The sequence below is a fragment of the Contarinia nasturtii genome, unplaced genomic scaffold (assembly GCF_009176525.2).
Source record: "Contarinia nasturtii isolate CC-2019 unplaced genomic scaffold, AAFC_CNas_1.1 Cnas_scaffold_2678, whole genome shotgun sequence".
Classification (NCBI taxonomy): domain Eukaryota; kingdom Metazoa; phylum Arthropoda; class Insecta; order Diptera; family Cecidomyiidae; genus Contarinia; species Contarinia nasturtii.
In genome coordinates this window covers 281,832-298,429 of record NW_022199997.1, presented here as the reverse complement: position 1 = coordinate 298,429, position 16,598 = coordinate 281,832, and the positions used below count along the sequence as shown (strand labels likewise).

At 34.3% G+C, this 16,598-nt stretch overlaps 1 protein-coding gene across 8 annotated transcripts in view; it reads left to right on the top strand.

The window, feature by feature from the left end:
• LOC116348843 overlaps window positions 1–16,169 on the top strand; it is a 75,575-nt gene extending 59,406 nt beyond the window's left edge. For 6 of the 8 annotated variants that reach the window (XM_031780004.1, XM_031780008.1, XM_031780005.1 and 3 more), the window contains 11 exons: window positions 8,359–10,224; window positions 10,319–10,853; window positions 10,919–11,055; window positions 11,161–11,301; window positions 11,398–11,486; window positions 11,562–11,666; window positions 11,727–11,896; window positions 11,966–12,092; window positions 12,193–12,534; window positions 12,618–12,999; window positions 13,072–16,169. In XM_031780004.1, coding sequence (XP_031635864.1) covers window positions 8,359–10,224; window positions 10,319–10,853; window positions 10,919–11,055; window positions 11,161–11,301; window positions 11,398–11,486; window positions 11,562–11,666; window positions 11,727–11,896; window positions 11,966–12,092; window positions 12,193–12,534; window positions 12,618–12,999; window positions 13,072–13,274 — 4,097 coding nt within the window. In that variant the 3' untranslated portion in view covers window positions 13,275–16,169. The remainder of the gene's footprint in view (window positions 1–8,358; window positions 10,225–10,318; window positions 10,854–10,918; window positions 11,056–11,160; window positions 11,302–11,397; window positions 11,487–11,561; window positions 11,667–11,726; window positions 11,897–11,965; window positions 12,093–12,192; window positions 12,535–12,617; window positions 13,000–13,071) is intronic. The other 2 variants (XM_031780007.1, XM_031780006.1) reach the window with 2 other exon arrangements.
• Window positions 16,170–16,598: the final 429 nt, after the last annotated feature.

Here is a 16,598-nt window from a genome sequence, read left to right as displayed (position 1 = left end):
TTTTCAACATTTAAATCCAAAAATCCAGTATACATGTATGTTAAAAGCGGTGTAAAATGTTCAGATGTTACATTCGGTAGATAAATGGGACATTCTGGTATGCGTTCATCGGGCCGTAAAACTGAACGAAAATAACCACTGTGCGTTGCCAATATTGTACTATGTGCAGCAAATCGTGAAAATGGCAATGGACCAATTTCAAGTATCACATCTGGTGCATTCGTTTGTAATGCTGACGATGCCGTTGTTGTTGATGTCAACCAATTCGAAAACATTTCCACATCAATTGCTTTAAATTTCTCACGCGACAGTCAAAACAATATCAATGACAACTGAAAAATTGAATGGAACCGCTTTGGCTGCGAATCCAACGAAACGACACGATTAAAGAACAACCAAGCAATATGCACCACGTGCATATAATGTGAATTCACACTAAAAACAATTTGTGTGCTATTCACCGAAAGTCAAAATTGTAACTGGATCACTTTTTAGCCATTGCTCATGATTTATATACCGAGAAGTCGGCGAGTGTGTTTTTTCTGCTATCTCTTGATGTACCACATCGCAATCCATATCGCACCGGGGAAAAGGCAATTGAAATACCATAACGATGTTGAATAAATACACACACCGAGAGAGAAAAAGACAGAACGAAAAAAAAAACTCGGCAAAGCAAACAATTGCACTCTACTGCGCAACACCGAAAATAATGTACCAACGTTTGTAATGAAGTTAATCTGTAATGATCGGCAATCATAAGCGATTTCAACCCCTCAACGGTATACCCAATATAAATCGTTTGCACATCATTTTGGTCGGAAACCATTTACATTGATAAGAATGAACGTGGACGCGCTATTTGCCACCAACGTTGGCTGAAACAATTCTTCATTTTTAATTCGTTAAATATTCGGACGCATTTTGTTGTTTGATATTGAATGGAAAGATGACGAGAAATCAAAAATAATTGAGTAACTATACCGCAACCACAGCTCAAGATGATGATGGGTCACCCTTCGTATATCAACTACGTTTTCATTAGATTTCAACATAATTAACAAATAGAACTCGAATACATCAAGTGGCAATAGTAAATAACGCAGACAACATTGGTTGGTTGAATTGTTTGTTTTCTTTGCAGCTACAGAAAATCAAATCACAATAAAAAAGGGGTGTCTTTCTGCAATAACTTTCTATCGTTTGGTTTTGCGGTTGTTTGAACTCGAGACAAAGGCAAATCACAGAGATGGAAATTCAAATATTCATTGTTATTTCCTTTTTTTATCTTCTTTTTTCATTTGTTTGATTTAGTTAAAATCAGTGGGCTAATATTCAACGATTGATCTGTATTTGCCCGAGACCATTGTAACTGGTTAATAAACAACGATAAAACGTCACTGAACCGAGAGACCGAGCATATGTTAACATGTGTACACATGTTTGCCTATCATTGGGATGGGAACGCATTTTAATTGATAAAAATTAAATTTGTCAATTAAAAATGTCATTTTTTTTCATATTGAAATGGAAATGTGCGTGCGCCATATCAATGCCAATGTTTATTTGTTGTCAAAATGTATACGAACAAACGTTGGAGTTTCTTTTTTTAAAAATATGGTTTCGTTTATTATGAAAAATCAATTTTTGTCGTTACAGCATAATATGCTCATAAATGAATTTTCAACGATGAGTCCAGCCGGTTGAAATCGCCAGTTAATCAAAAAAAAAATACACAATGCACTCATCCATTCCCACGACTGAAACTGTATAAAAAACGTTTACATGTGTACATTTTTAAATGTAACCATTTGATTGCCTTTGGGGAAAAAAATGTCAAACGAATCGTTTGAAACGACTGTCGGGAATGGTGCAAGAATTCGAGTGACTGTTTTCCCCGCCGTTTATTTCTTTTTCCTCAGTGCCATCTGAGTTCAATTTTGACTGATTTTTTTTCATTCAAATTTACTGAAATTAATTGGCTTCGAGTACTCTGATATTTCATGCCATATTTACTGTATTATTTTTTTTTGGAATCCACATTCCATCGATACCACTTTACATTCCGTATTTGCAATCTATTTTATTTATTTTACGAATCCATTGAATTGATTCGAATGTTATAAATATTCGATTAAATTGATTGATTGCATGAAATATACATTTTTTTCGGATAGTATAGATATTTGTTTTTCCAATATTTCAGTGTATCGCATCCATGATAGAAAAAAATTATGACAGAATAGGCTATATTTAAATCAATTCAAATAATGATTTTTGTTTTAAGTTAAAATGAACTCAACGATTTCAATACACCTCACCAGTAAGTCTTCATATTTTAAATTTATCTATCCTCATGTGCTTTTTCGGCACATTTCAAGTTTCCCATATTCATTCGTCCTAAAATAGAATTTTAGAAAAATGATAGAATCATGGACCATCAAAATGGTTTCATAACAGTCTTGCCGAAATGACAGCAACTCATTTTAATTGAATCAAACTTAATGTTTATCTTTTATATATTCAGAACACGAGTTATTGTATCTTATCACTTGGCTAATGAGAAAAGCGCAGTATGTGACGTAGCGTAATTTAATTCATACGCACTAATTAACACAATTAAGCTAAGTACTTAAAACGAGACAAACATGCGATAATGATAAGATGAAATAACATTGAAAATGTATTTGTATTACACATTAATTTAATATTGACACAGTATGCCAAGACGTTTGCATTTCTCGCAGAATTTTGTACTTTTTTTGTCGTCTATTTACTATGCAATTTGCATCCTCTAATTACATTCAACTTAACAGAAGATTTTGCGGATTTGATGCAAGTGAAAATAAACATTGTCTCTTTTTTTGTGGGGAAAAAGAACAGAGTTAAAAATGCCAAAATTTCAAATTACTGTGTCATTAAATCTACTAACCCCTGCGACCGATTTGTTTCCATTAAACACCAATTTCAAGCAAAAATCAATTAAAATGCTAAAAATACAATAACATTCATTTCAAGCTTGAAATAACATTCATACTCATTTGGGATTTTAGATGCAATTTAACAAATGTTTTAACATCCATAAAATACATTGTGACACTAAAACATTGCTCAAACATAAATAACCATATTGATCCGTATATTGCGAGACGATGGAATTTATTGAAATTAGATTCAATTTGGTGAAATTAAATTAAATTTGAATTAACAGCATTTTGTAACCGCTTTGGTAAATGTCAATCGATACGAATTATGCATGATTTAAAACAAAAACACAATCGACAAAGTATTGGTCAAATCATTATTATTAGCTTGATTTAGTTCCATATGGAATTTTTGATGAACAAAAAAATATAAATGCCAAATTTAGCTGGGAAAAAACGTTCTAGTTTAATTTTATCGTGTATATAGAGCGGAAAATGTAACAAATTATAATCTAAAATTACGCCGGCAGGTAAATGTAAACTATCGTGTGCTTTTTTGCTCTTTCTCGTTTATTTATTCATCGTTTCAATTATTCACTGCCTAATGGCACTGAACATATGTGCGGCACTTTCAATTAGTCAAGTTTATCCATTCGATTGCGTATTCAATGCGTTTATTCTAATGAGCATAAATAATAATTGCGGTCGAGTTTTTATCAAATTGAACGGACAAACCGTTTCAAATTCAATACATTTATTTAAATTGAGGGAGATAGAGAGAGAGAAACAATGAAATGGAACTTCGGAATGGCCAATGGCAAATAAATATTAGGCGAATAAACGCTTAATTAAATGAGTCCCAATGAATCGTGGTGAATATGGAGCAAGAGAGATAAGCATTTCGATAAAATGTGTATTTTTTCAGTGTCATGAATTCGTGATGTGGTCAAATGGAACTGATTTAATCGTGCCGAAAATAAAATTATCTTCATTTTTTATTAACCATTTATCATCATATTTTTGTGTGTGCCGCTGTGCCACGAGAAATGAAAATTGAAAACGATGTTGCAACCTAAAGATGAGACTGGACTGTAGTATCAGCGGTAGCTTCCGTTGTGTGTGTGTGTGTGATTTCATTTCGCTAACATAAAACTCTCAAATGAATTAGCCATGAAAAATTCATTGCCAAACAAAATGGATAAAATTAAATCTCGGTATGCATTCGGCGCTCTTATTTTTCCCCGACAATATCGTGAACGGGACGAAAACTTTAGTCGTTTGCTTCATAAATTTTCATCTTGTTGCATAATTTAGTATCATTTAAATTAAATTGACTAAATTGGAACAGAGCATGAATAAAAAAAATAATTTGAACGAAACGATTTTTCCGCTTTTTAATGACAAGAAATATTAATTGTCACTAGCTGCATAGTCTCCATATCTCAATTTGATTTTTTTTAAACCACGGAAACGGTTGCAAAAACCACCCACCCCCGTTCACAGATTGTGGACCGCTTTGAATGAAAATAAACGAACCGAAATTCAATGAATTTGAATTAAGTGGAATTATAATTTAAACATAATTAAAATCGTTTCATTTGCCATCATTATAATTATCTACGTCAGCATGTCAGATACGGTGATTAAACGCAAATATTAATTATTTCACAGTTAATTATTCATCATCGTTGTATAGGAGAGGAAAAAAACTACCCGCAAATTTAATTATTGTCAAATAAAATGTCGTTAAATGTAACTAAAACTAACTAGTACACATGTGCCATCTCGACTGTTTGTTACTGGAATCACTGTCACGTCAATCCAAATTGAGTATTCTTTTTTTACATATTTCAGCGTGTTGAATGAATTTTTCTAATGTAATTGTTTTAAAAACCATTTTATTTGCCTGTTGATTGTGTTGATTTGGAGCAACCAACCCTTTTTGCACTTTGAATATGAAAAACGATATCTGAAATATTGTTGGTTGGTTGGCTGGTGGTTCGCGACTTCCTTTTTAATAATTCACCTTCACATTTTCATTTTCGAGAATAGAATTGCATTAAATGTAATTTTCATTGTGAATTCAGACGTTTCCGAAAAATTTATCATCAGTCTGTACAGTGTACACAATGTTCGGTTGTTGTTGCAAAAATGTGTATAGTTGCCCCCTCGGTTTTTATCATGATTGCATTTTTCCGAGCGCACAACCATTACTTTAAGTGCTCCGAATATTTGCGTTTTACATTCATAACAACGAATTAAAATTCATTTCGTGCATATTTCATTATTTGAATCTCTCTATGTGTCTCCGCTTTATATTTCATCTCTTGTTGACCAGTTTGGTATCTTTACGTTTCACCTCTGTGCCATGTATACAAACACGATGATTTTCGCGGCCCACACATTTTTCATTTGCAATATACATTTTTGCCTAAAAATAAAACAGCGTGCGTGCGTGCTTTCCCACAAAATCGTTAAAATGTTAATTTCATTGTTATAAATGTACATCCGTAGACCATCATCATCGTCATCGCTGATAACCCACTCGAAAATGTGCAATCTATTTTCGAAATTGTTTACTTTTTCGCTGCATCTAAATACGATCAGCATAATCTCTCTTGTTAAAATTTACATAATCCTATTTAGTGTGCAAATCATTCATTTTTTTCGGTTTTGTCTCACTCGTTCATTTTAACAAACATGATGCAAAATTCGAAAATTCACACAGCATGATCAATGCATGGAAAATATGAATTTTCTAATCGAATGTGTGATTGCAAATATCGATGAGTCTACCATGCCAATATAGATGTTTTGCATTTTGAAATGGTTCTTTTTTTAGTAAACAGAAAATGTATTTCCATTAAACCAACGAGCGGCCGCAGTACATTTCAAAATTAAAACACATCGGTCACATCATGCCATATCATATGGCTGATGCATTTTTCGCAGCCATACATACACACACAAACACAACGAACCGATTTTATAGCATCGTAATGATCAAATGAAAAACAATGAACTATTGTTGACCAACACATACACATACAATATTCGATGGCTTCCATCTCCAGCTTGCTGATGTTCTGTGTGTTACCAATTACACGAATCAATTAAATTGAAAGAATTAGCACAACTGGTTTTTCACTGTGAGTGAATTTCGAGCAAACAAATTCATCGAATATACTAGTTGGAAAACTGCTGAATTCCATTTTTGTGCAAGGTAATATGGTTGTTTGCATTTCTATTTGAACTTCGCATCAAATATTCGAATTACAAGAAACCAAACAATAAACACTCTCTCGTTTTCACTATCTCTTTCTATCACTCCGGCTTTATTCGTGTATGCGTTATTGAAGAGATCCAAAAATCGACAGGTAAAATGTGGATTACATCTTTTGTTTTAGAATCAATCGACACAATCTGATAAATTAATGTAAATAATTGATTTAATTGTTCGGTAAACAACGGTTTTTCAGAATCTCTTTTTATACTTGGCTTCATTTAATTTAATGAAGTGCAAAACCAAGATATCTTTCCGTACATAAGAATTTAACAAAAAAGAGTTCAACTTTCTTGCTTAATAACGGAAATTAAATACTTGCGAAAGTAAACGATTAATTAGTGGAAAAGCGTAAATTATCAAGTCAGTGTTTTTGTTATTCGAATGAACATCGTCTCGAATTTTGTTGTATTTGTATGTGCACAATCTGTGTAGTTGATAAAATTTCATTATGCCAAAGAAGAAGGTAGCGAATGTTGGCGTGTGCTTGACTCTATTTACAATGCGATTTTCAACCAGAAGTAATCCTTTCATGGCGCTATGCAAAATTTGCCATGTGTTGAAAATGATCTCTCAATTGAGAGCCCGGATTTCACATTAGTCATCAGAATATAACTTGTGAACTCATCATAAACAATTTACGTTGTTCGACAAGGCAAACAAAAATGATTTAGAGAGTGAGAGTGAGAGAGAGAGAGACAATGGCATTACCCTTCCGAAAATCCGCGGCATGTTTGCACACGCTGTCAAATGAGAATGCACACAGTATGTAAAATGGAATGTTTGCAAATCATTAGAGTAAAAGTGCCACTGAAAATGTATTGTGTTTGATTTAAGAGAATGTCACTGTACTGTCTCACGGCACTTGTAAAACGCCAAACTAGTTAACTAAGCCAACAACAAAATAAAAATGTACACCCCAACAGGTTTATATGTTGACGTAGACATTCTACCGTTTTAATTCACTTATCTTCCATGTGGCTTGATATTTTTGTTTGTCTTTTGATTGTGACCATACAAAAGATATGATCTATTTAACATTGTTAACACTACCAAACGGAGAAAGAAAATTTACTTTTTATGTTTCTTTCGTTTGAGTTCGCTCATTTAACTTTTGAAAAAATGTCATCTTCTGTTTGAGATTATTCGGAAAATGGAACCCGTCTTTCTGGTCATACCATTCTCTGTTCGCCGTGCACATCGATTTCTTGTAGCACGAGGCAAAGGGAGCAAACCATTGTGTCCCAAGTGATTTGCACATCATCTACACATTAATACAAAATTGCACGAACTACAAACCGCATTTCGAATGAAACATAATAATAATCAATTCAAAAATAGAATAATAATCTTTGTTCGCTTTTACAGCGTGTTGTTATATTGTTGTCAGAATTTACGATGGTTCTAATGTCAAAGGCATTTTAATATTCTAAGATGAATGTTTGCGTTTCTTATGCTTAGTTTTGTTTAGTTCGGACCATGAGCTAATTTAAAACTCACTTTTCAAAATTGCTAGCACATGTCCCATGGGACAGTTGACTATAAAGCAAACATTGTTTTATGTAAAGTCTATTTTAATTTATGTGAAACAACTTCCATGAATCATACAATTGCACTTGCTTTGATCTGGTGATATTCATGGCGACTCTTCACATCAAAAAAGACGCATTTTATCTTTCCTTTTTTCTAGCTATGAACCATTTCCTTTGAGTCGGTTAAAATCAATTGAGTCAAAATGAAGTTGCTTTGAGAAAAAAGAGCCTGATGGACTAATGAAAATTTCATTTTTTTTTTTTTTAATGAAAACCAATTCATTATAAAACGAACAGAAAATATTCACTTTATAGACACATTTTATGACATACATTGTTAAGTAAACAACATAAATAGCTCAATTTTACAATGATATCGTTTTCTTTAATGTGGCATAAATGAAATTTACTTAAGCATACACTTTGACAAGATTTCGCGAGAGAGAGAGAGAGAGAGAGAGAAATAGACAGAGAAAAAATAACAAGTATACTTTGTATTGAGTATTTATCTTGCTGAATGTGAATTTCAAAGAGATAAAAAATTATTTATATTTGATATTTTTTTAACGAATGAACATTACATTAATTTCAATTGTTTATTGTTCTTTTTTGTATATAGATAAATTGCATCCGTGCTTTGTATGTAAAGAAGAAAATTGTGTGCGAACGCGACCATTGGAAAAGGGTCGTGGTCAACAGTACGGTATTTCAGATGATACGATTCCGGTCGGTGCTCGTGTATGCAATACGTGCCAATGTAAATCGGTACGAAATCGGTATCCAAGCTGTCCACTGCCAACGTGTCCAAATCCCAAAGATCGTGTAACACGATTTAGAAATTTGCCGGCTCGTTTATTTGAAATTGCCGCCGATATTCGTGATCCAATCATTCAAGAATTTCAAATACCGCCAAATGTTACGAAATGCTGTTCGGCCTGTTTGATAAAAATTAAACGAAAATTGGGTCCGAATTTAACCGGCACAAATTTAACTGACGAAGAAATTACAAAATTGAAAACCCTATTGCAAGACATTGGACCGAAATGGTCACAACTTGCTGAATCGTTAGGCAAAACAGCTGTTGCATTAAGAAGTTTTTGCTTTCATTATAAGAAAAAGTACTCGTTTGATTTGGCTGTGAATGAATATTATAAATCGCATCCAAGTGAGGAGCATCGTACGACAATTACCGATGGCGATGAATCGGATTTGAGTACATCGTCATGCGATGAAAATGAGGGTGGCAGTGATACGGCATCCGTTGAAAGTCCAAAAGCAACGTCGAACAACCAAACACCATTATCATCGTCATCATCAACATCATCATCGTCGAATGTAACCGTTAAGAAAGAAGAAACCCTAACCGAACCGTCGATTGCAGTTACAAATACAGACGATCGATTATTGCCACCGGTTGCACAAGCACCACGTAAGCCAAAAGCTGAAGAATACGATAGTTCAGCCACTGAAACTGCTGACGAAGAGAACGAAGCATCGCCCGGAAATCGAAACAGTCCAAAAGTATTATTGTATCAAAATCAAACAACAATTACAATGGTACCATCATCGGTACAAAATGGACCACGCGATTCAATAAATCCGGAAATGACAAATGTGCGTGATGTTATGTTGAATGTGATAGAACGTTCATTGAAAACTGGCCAACAGCCACCGCCACCGAAACCAAGCATTTCAAAACCAAACGTTTTGGATTCACGTGCCGATATCACATTCGTCGATGTATATCGCAATGACATTGGAAAACCACATCATATTTCTAGCATGGCAAATGTAACACAACCAGCCGCATTGTCACGTACATCGAATCAAGAAGGATTGGCAACACTTTCCGTTGTCAATTCACATGGTCATACGCAACAAGTTTTATCACATCCACATTCGATCTCCAGTCAAATTGCTGCAACCATTACACCTGTGCAAAATCAAACGTCGTCATCATCATCATCGTCGTCGTCATCATCGTCATCAAATCAAAATCAATCGTCATCGGTACCAAAGTCAACCGTACATGATGTTCAAAAAGAAAGTGTTGTTGTATATTCACGTGCCGATGAGCAAACATTGGATCTCAGCATTAAAAAACCCGTACGTGACAATTTCCCGCCACCCGCACATTCAAAACCGATTCCAGGCAGTAGCGTTACAATGTATCGCAGTGATCCACATGCACATACACAAACACCACCATCAATTGTTAATCCAAATCCAAATTATATGATGTACGATCACAATCGACCATCGAAATCACCATCAATTTTTATGTCGACTGTACCAACGTCATTGCCAATGTCACAACAGCCACAACATAGTATCCAAAATTTACGCGCACATCAAAGTCCTGTTATGCATTCACAGGTGTCACAGCAACCATCGATTTCGTCACAGTCAAAAGCCAAAACTGCACCAAAACTCAGTCCAAAAGTAACACAACATCAATCGAACAACCAACAGAGTGGTCACAAAGGTAAAAATTTAATTCTTTGACAAGCTTATTGCTTTTAAATTAGAACATGTTTTTTTAACTGAACATGATTTTTCGTTGCGTTCCCTTTTGTCAGGTTCTATAACACATGGAACACCAGTAAATTCGAACAATCAACAGATTCTTATTCAAAGTCCAGCTACGCTTAGTCCACGATTTGATAGTATTTTACGTCAAACACCACCATCTGGTGATAAATTAGGTTCAATCACACAAGGAACACCGGTTCATTTACCACCACATCATTTAACTGATAAGGCACGCGTCTATGATTACTACAAGAATCGACAGAGTCCAGCTCAACCACAGCAGCAACCATCACCGCAAGCGGCCACATTCGGTTCACCGTACGCTCAAGTACGGCCATCGGGCCCATATGTAATTGAACAACCGGCACAGCTAAGCTCCCGACAAATCATTATGAATGATTTTATAACGTCACAACAGATGCACGGCCAACAGGCACGAGGTCGATCTGAAAAAGAATCGCCATCTCCACGAAGCGCTGGGGTCGCTGGATCACCAGCATCATTGTACTATGCTGAAAAAGAGCAACAGCGACAACGTGCCGAATATCTTAGTCGGGCATCACCAGCTGAACATATTAATAGGTTTGTTTATTTTATTTTATGTTGAAGATCAATGTTTTTTTAACACAAAGATTTATTATTTACAGTACTCCAAGCCCACACCGAACACCTCCACCTCAACGTCAAGGAGTGATTCAACGTCATAATACCGGTGGTTCAAAGCCTCCAAGTCCCGCACCAAATCGATTGCATATTATGCCGCAACATCATTATGCGATGCCAGGTAAAGAAGAATTCAAATTTGTTGTGTAATAGGTTCCCCGTTATTTTATTCGAAATTTTTGGGAATTTTGAATAAATTTGTTTGAACTAATTTGCAATATTTCAGGTCATGAAGCATTCTCTTCATTGGTCGACGTAGCTGTTCAACAACCATTGCTACCAGTTCCACATAAAGATGAGAAACGTCCAAATGTTCCAATCAGCGAACCAGCACAACACCATGAAATTCGTTATCATTCACATTTAGGTAGATTTCCCATTGTTTTCTTTTCATTTTCATTTTCAATTCTTTTCCTCCAAACGTTCATAAACTAAAACAAATGAATTTAATTTTGATTAACAGCAGCTGCTGCCCATGAACAAATGGCAATAATGCATCAACAACAGCAACAACAAATGCGAGTTGAAATGCAACGTAGACACATGCAACAGGTAAGCTTAATATAAAAAAAACAAAGCAATGCATTATGATTATTTGGACAATAACGTTATAATTGTTTTATGTAGGAAAGAGAAAGAGTCGACCGTGAACGAGAGCGAGTAGATCGTGAACGTGAACGCCATCATCAAGATCGTATGGATCGTGAGCGACGTGAAGAACAATTCCGACAGGTAAATTCAACCGTTATTCCGTTTTGCTGGACATATTTAACTTCAATTTTAATTTTATAGCGTGGCGATCGGTGGAAATCTCCAGAAAGAGAGCGTGCGGAACGTGATCACGAACGTGAAAGAATCGCCATTGAAGAACAACAAGAAATCGAGCGAAGACGTATGACCAGTGCTGGTGCACATCCATCACATCCATTCATTCGTGATGGCCAAAATATTTCACGTGATGGGTAAGTTTTATATTATTTATGGCACTTTAATTGTGTATCAAACTAACAATTAAAATCAATCAATTACAGCCGACCGGTTAGACAGGCTGATGTAAGCTTGACAGCCGCAAGTCTAATGGATGCAATAATTACTCATCAAATAAAACAAAATGCATCCGAACCACCTGTGATGCGCGACGGTCATCGTCCACCATTCGTAAGTTTTATTCTACATTAAAGCACAGTAGAACATTTTAAAAAAATAATTGAAAAAAAAAAACATTTTAAAAAATTACAATATTTTTGAAATATTTTAGTTTCCCGCGAGAGATTTACATCAAGAGAATAATGGAAAACCACATTCTTTGAATGTGATAAACATCGATTCGGATTCCGATCGCCGTAATCCAATTTTGACAAAAAGCATTACGCTTGGTGAATTAACCGATTCAATAATAGCCAAGGATTATAGTCAAAATCCATTTTTGCCATTGCGACAAACCGCATTCATGCAATATCGGCCCGATCAAACTGAAATGTGGAAAATGAATCGTCGATTAACAACAAAAGATGGTATTCCAGTGCAATCACAGCCACCACCACAATTACCACCGCCCGTTTCACATAACCCGAGTAAATCATCGTCCAACTCAAAAGTGGTAAGAGTCGATTAGCCGGTGTACAAATTTTAAAGTATAAAAACCAAATTCATGTGCATAATAAAAAACATCTTTTTTTTCAGTCAATGCATGAGATAAATAGTAGTGCACGATCAGCAAGTCCACGCACAACCAAAGCATACCATGAATCAATAACACCTCCCGAGAATTATCATTATGCGGTAGCATCAGCTCATTCACGCATACCATCTCAACAGCAGGGATCTGGTCATCAATTTGCTCTTGATTGTTATGTAAAGAATCGTATCGCCGAAGCAATGCGTACCGAAGAAACTGATAAACGTGGCGATGACATTCCTGAACAACAACGTCGTACGCCACAAGAACGACGAACACCATCATCGTCAGTTCATCATAACAAAGAGCATGATCGTAGTTCTACACCTGGTGAAATGGTTATTGACGAAGAATCATCACAGGCCCGTCCTGCATCGGGTACAACAGGTAAATAAAACATTCAAAACGAAAAAAAAACCATTGCAACTAACCGGAATCAATATTAATTTTAATTTACAGAACGAAAAGAAAGCTGGCCATCGTTCACACCATCAACGTATGCTTATCCGTTTAGTGCATTGAATGTATCTGGCGCTGCAGCAAATTTACCGCCACCAATGAAAACGGCTCACGTTGAAAGTGATTCGAGGAGTCAACCACAAGCGCAAGAACCAAAACCATTACTTTCGGCGCAATATGAAGCTCTAAGCGATGAAGACTAATAAAAACATCATAATCACCCATAATAATCATCATGATATTGAATTATTATTTAGTTCAAACTGATATTAGCATGCAGCATCGCAATTCGTATCTGTATCCAAAATTGCATTCCATTTTCTGTTGATATACTGACACATGAACAACCATTACAATCGTATTTGTCGATTCAACTCCTTTCAAAGAGCAAGTTTCTTTTGAACTTGAACGCTTTTCTATTACAAACATTAGTGATTGCTAATTAAACAAACGAACAGTTAAACACACATTCTACTGAATGAATACAAATGACAACGATTAAGATCTTAACCGAAATTCGTTTAATGGAATTTCATTCAAATGAATCTTTTGTTGTTTGTTTGGTTACTTAAAATAAACAAACGATTGATTTGAATTGTATAAAATATAATGTGCATTAATAAGTAAATGCCAAGCACAGTGATTTATGTTTGTAGTTTTACACAAAATTTGGTTTTTCTCCAATTCCCAAAATAACAATATACAATTATCACCAACAAACTAGACCATTCAAGTTTTCAGAGAAACATTTGCGACGACAGAATTTGCTGATTGCATGCTTTATCGACTTCAGTTTTGAGATGTTTGAATTGGTCCGACGACCACAATAATCAATTGTGCACCCTAGGCTTGTTTGAAAATTGAATTATTTTACATCCGATTTAGAGTCATTTTACGCCGTCAGCGTATTTGGATCGAATTTTTTTTGAATTATTGTGCATAAATGATCGATTTTCTTGCCATCATCAGTTGAATAATTTCGATTCAATTGTGATGCATTTTTTTGTGTTTTCATTTTGAGTGGCATGTGCAAGTTAAGATTCAACTTGAATCCCATTGATTGACTTCTTGATGATATTATGTTCCAAAGCTCTGGACCGCTTGGCATCATTCATTGAGTGATTATTGATTGGCATTTGGCCAAGCATCACGACATACATCATTCAAAATGTGATATCAAATGAAAAAAAAATGGAATTAAAAAAAAACCAAATTTAGTGTAAAAAAATCACTACCAGTATATAACTATGTAGAAAAAAATGAAAAGCAGCCGATGCTGCTATAAAAAATATGGTGTTAAAAATGGATAAAAGAAGCCACTGTATTATGTACACATGTGCTAATACATGTAAACTATGTATGATCAATAACAACAACAAAAACAAAAATAAACAATGAGATATAACTCCTGTAAATCTGTAAATTATGAATATTAAATATAATTTTTTTTTAAAACATGAAATTGTAAGCTGTAATTTGCAACAAACAAAAAAAGAAATTAACATTTAGTTTTTATGCGATAGATAGAATGCAGTTGAAGCTGAACAATGATAAACAGCCAAAACAACTGTGACCGCGAATAGACTGTTGCTGTTTGGTATTTACTGTGTTTAATTACAAATTATTGATTATTATTCTTATTCTTAAAAGAAACAAAGAAAATTGGAGAAAAAAAAATTGTATGATTATGATTTATTAGTTTATCGTGAAGTTGAGAAAAAGAAATGAAACCTTTTGAATATGAAACATATTGGAGCTGATTGATAGAGAGAATATTCACACAGTCGAAGGACAACACACTCATAATCCTACTACTCCCATTCTCATGTCAAACACATCTTTGTATACACAGCATACACAAAACTTAAAAGAAAAACAAACACACGCAAACAATAAAACGAAATGTTTTTTAAAAGAAAGAAAATTAAGCGCGCCACTGACACCACAGCCTTTGCTGCCACATCTGTAGTTGTTAATAGCCTAGTTGAATGTGTTAGTTTTATATTTATTATGTTTAAAAATATACAAAGGTAAATTCCCTTTTGCAAAAAATTCCAAAGCAGAATATTGTATGGTATGTCATTCTCAGGCATCCCCCAACAGGCAATTGTATTGCCATGGGACTCTTTATTTGTTTTCATTTTAGAGCAAAACATTTGTGTTCAACATATGCTTGTTACGATAATATATACACGGAAAATGCATGTATCAAAATCGGGTAGAGTCTATGAACAATTTCCGTGTGATTTTGCGAGCAAGAAAAAAAAACATAACAATCAGCACACACACAATCACTCCCATTTCGAAGCGGTCAACATTTTCTTTGTCGTTTCATTTCATTTTTAAATACATTTATTCTTGTGTTGTTTAATTATTATAGTAGTGTGTTTAACAACACATGTTCAATAATGTAAAATAGAGAATTTCAACCGCATACCATTGAAATGACTACTTGGACTGCTAGGCTATATTCATAAATAGCGACCATCTAATGTTAATCTCATGTCCTTAACAAAGCACACGAGCCGTTCGTTCGATGACAGCTATCCGTTGAATATGGCTGTGCCATCTAATTAGTCAATTCCCATTTATGATGTCATGCTACCGATCGCAGTCACATCTTGAGAGCTAATGTGCAAACAAGAAAAAAAGCCCGTTTAAATAGTGTTTAATTAGATAACAGCAACTACAAAAAAATCTGCAAAATATATGAAATGCATCCAATATTATGAAATCAACAAACAATCCCATACATTACCCCATATAAAAACAGCAGAGATAAAATATAATGGCTCGCATTCAGCAAAAAAACACTCACTCACACAACTACAATACAATTACTATTAACTAACGTATGTATATTTGGATTAAATAATTGACAAATTACAACAAAAACAACCACACAAAATTATGAAAGAAAAAAATATATATTAATTATAGTTTAGATAGGTCAACACTTATAGAAGGAATACACGTAAAATTGCAGAAATAACTACTGAAACATTGTATATATGTACACCTAAAACAAACAAAACAAACAAATAAAAAAAAGATTAAATATAAATAAAAGTTCATGCAAACATTTAAATGAAACAATAGCAAGACAGACCATTTTGATTTTACTTTCTATTTTCAGATCTCTTCGTTTTCATTTTCAAAATATTCTCTTCTCCAGCTTTGCGCATTCTCATCAAAAGACATCGGATTTTTTCGCTTCGGTTAAAATTGACATTTACAAAATCTATTTATCCGAACAATTTGGACTGAACACAAAAAATTACGCTTAAAATTCAAAGGTTTAAGAGAATCTATTTCGTATTGAAAGACAATGATGAGCACAAATATTTTGTATGACATTGGAATGAATTCAGGAAATTAATTGATCTCACTTCGATATTTGCGATGCAAATAACATCAAAATACACTATACTTTTTCGTTTATTGTTAACATCTGTTTTGATAGCATTACATTTCAAAAAGTAGACAAAAAGTACATAACAAACTTTAAGAAAGAGCACACAGTGTTA